General features: G+C 44.1%; 1 protein-coding gene across 1 annotated transcript; it reads left to right on the top strand.

Moving 5' to 3' along the window:
• Positions 1–190: 190 nt before the first annotated feature.
• On the top strand, positions 191–4,955 carry LOC109483272 (F-box only protein 33-like). The gene is made up of 5 exons (XM_019786264.1): positions 191–411; positions 611–838; positions 2,000–2,676; positions 3,452–3,636; positions 4,522–4,955. The coding sequence occupies exons 1-5, from the start codon at positions 215–217 to the stop codon at positions 4,615–4,617; spliced, it is 1,383 nt and encodes a 460-aa protein (XP_019641823.1). The 5' UTR covers positions 191–214; the 3' UTR covers positions 4,618–4,955.

Below are 4,955 nucleotides of genomic sequence, written 5' to 3'. Positions count from 1 at the left end.
TGCTACTAACTAGATCTAACGATAGACATCAGAGATACATTTTTTTCTTAAGAATATTTTCATTCTGCTGTGCCAGGAAATATTCACACAATTTGATACTCTACTATAATAACGATATATAATATTTTAACGTTATGTACTAGGTAAATCCCCGAAGCTCAACATGGTACAATCCAGTCCGAACCGACGTCATCCAGATTCGTGACGTCATTTAATGACAGAAAATGGCGACAAACAAGGGGAACTGGAACGCTTTGCCCAGTGTTATCGTTGTAGAAATCCTTTCCTTATTGCCAAAGAGAGACCGCGTCCACGCAGCTACAACATGAAGAGCTGGAGAGCTTGTCTTTTTCACCCTGGGCTGTGGAACCGTCTAGATTTGAAGCTAAATACGCCACAACAGATGGCCAGGTAGGTGTGCCATCATGCTGACCGTTTCTTCCATGTTGCACCAGCATGGAGGAAATTTTGCAGTGACAGCTCGCTTGAGCTGGCGGTTTGAGCCAGATTTTAAAGTTGGATTTAGGTAAATCCTCTATTTTATCTTCAGCATGCATCTGCAATGCTGCATGTTCGTTGACACGAATATTTCCCGTCTCTGTTTTTCCAGGGCGCAGTTTCTCGCTACAAAATGCGCGGGTTTCGCACGAGAGCTGTCGCTGGAATGGCCGCACGACGCCGACAAGGTGGACGAGACGTGCCGCAACATCATCATGAGAAAAGCGCTGGCCGTGCTCAAGATGGCCAAGAACAACAGGAACCTGGAGAAGTTCTGTCTGAAGTGCTGCGGGTGTGATCTTCTGGGCGACTCGCAAGAGGACGAAGACATCATAACAGAGTAAGTGGCGGATGTAAACAACCTTACGCCGGACACTGTCGCAGTGTCATTTTTCATCGCTAGGCTAGTCTGCATGTAACGATTGTAACGCCCGGTTCTTTTTGCAGAGAAACTTTCGGAAATCCATCAACCAAATTCCATTCTGTAATCGCAGCCATCAAGGTGGAAAATAGGTATTTTTAAAAGGAAAATACCATGTATAAAGAACGCCTTTGATTTTTGAGGCCCGCGAAAGGGGCGTGTCGCAGGATGCAGTGCTATACTGTTGCACCCAGCTCACAACCTTAGGTTTCTCACAACGTTCTTCACGCAATATCCCACGTTATACTATATAAGAACAATAACCAGAATTGAAGGACTTGAAGCTGATTATAAATTCTTAGGAATCCCATATGGATATTATTGCATTCCATCTTTATATTATATCATGGTTGGTAAAATATGTTATTACTAGTACTAGAGTAGGTATTGTCAACAGTGGGTCTATCTTTGCAATTGTTTGTGCTTCTTTGTTGCAAATTATTTTCTTGTAGTCCCTCTTACACCTTAATTGCATTGCACAATGAATACAGTTACTATAGGCTTTTGTTTTCTTCCCAATTTTGCCCCAGTATGAAAATGCAAATTGCTTTGAGGACCATGAAAGGTTGTTAAAGTAGTAATGTTACTCTTTGTCAGTTTGCATGTTATTGAATTGGTTTACTTTAGATGATAACTAGAACTGGCAAAATGATTTTAATTTCAGCATGTTGGTTTAATGTTTGATACCCTAGCAGGTAAATCGTTCAGCAGACTTGAGTGACTTGGTTAGAAGTATTAACTGTATACCGTAAATCACTCTACATTTGTGTGGTTTTTGTGGTCACTTCTGTACCCCGGATCTATCAATATCATTACCACGAACAAATAATTTGCCAACTTCTGCACCTGCCGCCACTGCGAACATATAGTTCCACGAGCATGTCCATTTTTATCAGACCGCGAAGTTTCGCTACTGTGAATATAAAGTGATTTACAGTATTGGCGAAGTCCCCAAACAGGCTATTGTATCGTATGTGTGTATAGGGTTACAGTTGGATGTGCTATCTCCCACAGTCTGAGACAACCGTGACAACAAATCTGGGTCTAACACATATTTCTCCCTTGCTATATTTACTGCAGGCTGCAATACGTGATCTCCTTGATTCTGAGTGGTGCCAAGAACCTGAAGTACCTGTCCTTCGGCTACTGCGTGGAGATTTTCGACTCCTCCACCATCCAGGCTGTGGCCAAGTCGTGCGGTCAGTCCCTCCACACGCTGCATGCTGCTACCCTGTACCCCGAGGAGCAGGCTCAGAGCCTTTTCACACACCCCACCTTGCAGTCTCTCCGACAACTGCAGGTGCTGAGTCTGGACTTTGAAGAGCTGAGTAACGAGATCCTCTCGGTCATGTGCAACAACGGGAACCGGGCGCCCCTCCAGAACTTGATCCTCCTGCAAGACGGCGAGCCCGTCAACCTCCCGAACATCCGGGACCGTGTCTGGCACCTGTTCGCCGCCAGTAACCCGGACGCGGAGGTGACGCTGACCCTGCTGCGCGTGCCGTCGGGGCTCGGCGACTACCTGAGCCCCAGCATGCCGCTGGGGACACTGCGGGCGCTGTACTGCGGGGAGGTGGACAGGACCAGTCTGGACTTTGTGTCCCGCCATCACTGCAAGACCCTGAGGAGTCTGACCCTCTGTGAGTGGATGGACTGCGGGGCGACGTACTCCCTCATCCCGGACAACGCCATGGGGGAGGACCCGCTGGTCATGCTGGCCTGGAGATGCACCAACCTGACCAACCTGTCAATCATAGGTCAGTCACCTTTCATTTGTCCACATTCAGATTGTGGATGTTGAAATCTTTGCCTTTATCTTTATTGCCTCCATCAGAAGGGTATAGAATCAGTTTGCTTTAGTGTACTTAGCAGCATAACTCTTGAAGGCATGGATCAATGTTCATAATTTTTGGCAGGCAGGTTACCATTGGGGAGACCAAGGTCAAGTTGAAAAATGGGCTTCGTAGGTCCAGTAGGCAGCGGGCTAGCTGATAACATTCACCACATATCGTAATACATATTAAATCAATGATGAACGCAACATAAATATGATCATGATAAAATTGGAATTGGAAAGATGTTGAAATTGGGAGATTGGATTCCTGAAATTGGATTCCCTATCTTCAAGCTTGTCTTCTTGCTTCTGATGAACAAAATTACTCAATTATTTTCTTATGATGGCCCTTGTTCCCTTAGAAGGATGCCATATATTTCATTACCTTGAGGTAATTATGTTTACCTTTGCAGAAGGAAAACATGTTGTTTTTGCTCTGTTTCTTCTTCCTCTTCTTCTTCAAACAAATAAGGTCAATGACCTGAACCAGACATCTGTCACATGGTAACTAGTGTTGGATTACATCATGTTGCGATTTTATAGCAGGAGGGATTTAGACTCCAGTGTCACCATATGAATGTGTTTGAGTATGAATTAACAGAGCAGACCATATGTGAAGGTAAACATTATGCATTTGCTTTGCAAATGTTAACCTTTCTATAGCTAGTTGAATACTTGACTCCCTATGTGTCCTCCAGGGTATGAATTTTCCAAGGACAGCCTGGTTGCTGTAGCGCGCCTGCGGGGAAGCCAACTCCGGTCTCTGGAAGTCTCCGTCTCCTGCATCGTGGAAACTGACGACGATGATGATGAAGAGGAGGAAGACGAAGATGAAGTCATTCTTGACGACGGAGCCATGTCTATGGACACTCTCCGGCAACAGGTGAGACAGGCCAGCTTAGCATCTACTAGAGTATGGTGCTGCTTTTCTCATTGTAAGTGTCAGGGTTCTAGCTAGTGCAAAGTAGCGTAGGGGCCCCCTACGCTATAATTTTGACCCCCTACGCTATAATTTTGACCCTCTACACTAAATTTCCCCCCTATGCTAATTTTTAATACAGCATAGGGGCATTGTGACTGTATTTCTTTGTTCAAGAATGCCAGATCAAATGTGAAAATCAAGGATACATTGTACATACCTTAGAAATAACATTTTTTCCCTAAAATGGGTATCCCTCAAAGGGCCTCTCAAATCTTTAAAAGCTCCGCTTCGCTCCCTCATGATGCAGCCAGTGCCACTACGCTAAAATTGAATCCTAGATAGAACCCTGAGTGTTGTTAACTTGCAAGGCAACTGAACAGAAATCAGCCTTGTAATTCCCAGTTTAAGGAATCTACATTTTTATTTACTTGTGGAAGGAGATATCTTTCTGCGGAAAGGTTCTGTTTCTGTTGAGTATTTGTTTGTTTGCAGCTGTAGCTCTCGGTGGGTTGGATGTCTTTGGTTCTCGGTATATGATTCTAGCTATTTGGGTACAGATGATGTGGATCTGTTTTTTTTTCAATGTATATGTGTTTCTGAATTTTTTTAGAAGTTTGCTGTAATCATCATGCGTTGTATATGTCCCAGGGGTTTTGGAATCTCAGATTTCTTATTCCATATTGAATTTTGCACCATATCTTTTATTTTATGAATTATGGTCTTTATTGTACTCTTACTTGGTCTTTCATACAATAAAATGTTCCAACAGCCCAGCCAGCTTGCTGAAGGCCCCATGTGTCACGTTTAACACTGAATGTTGAGGTTTTATGATGTTGTTGTTATCAGGTATCAGAGAGCCTTGGTTGGAGCTGGGCCCCTGCCATGTACACACCTGACATCAGCACCATCCTGCTAGAGGACCTGCAGGTCCAGGGCAACTAGTCAACACCTCTCACGTACTACAAGCCAAAGCCGGTTTCAAACAACTACAACAGAAGAAGAAGACCCCAGGCAAGGCTTGTTGCAGGCACACACCATGTAAAGCCTGAGACAGTGTTTTAGTCAGGCCTAGCAAAAAAAAAAAAATGTTGTGTTTCCTGTTTCCCGACCGACCCTAGAAAAAAATACTGCCAACTCTAGCCTTTTTTTGTATGTGGACCCCTGCAGGGGACATACTTTTTCGGGCTGATGAACCTTTTCTAGCTCCATGTTCTTACACCTGTGTGATGATTGTACAATCAGTTTTCCAACATTGATATTGAAAAATATTATGTCATGCA

The sequence above is a fragment of the Branchiostoma belcheri genome, unplaced genomic scaffold (assembly GCF_001625305.1).
Source record: "Branchiostoma belcheri isolate BF01 breed outbred unplaced genomic scaffold, Haploidv18h27 scaffold63, whole genome shotgun sequence".
Taxonomy (NCBI): Eukaryota; Metazoa; Chordata; class Leptocardii; order Amphioxiformes; family Branchiostomatidae; genus Branchiostoma; species Branchiostoma belcheri.
This window is presented reverse-complemented; position numbering and strand designations above follow the sequence as displayed.

Coding starts and splice junctions, on each gene's coding strand:
- LOC109483272 (XM_019786264.1), top strand. CDS start 215: ATGACAGAAAATGGCGACAAACAAGGGGAACTGGAACGCTTTGCCCAG. Junction 412..610: donor ACGCCACAACAGATGGCCAG/GTAGGTGTGCCA, acceptor CTGTTTTTCCAG/GGCGCAGTTTCTCGCTACAA. Junction 2,677..3,451: donor GACCAACCTGTCAATCATAG/GTCAGTCACCTT, acceptor TGTGTCCTCCAG/GGTATGAATTTTCCAAGGAC.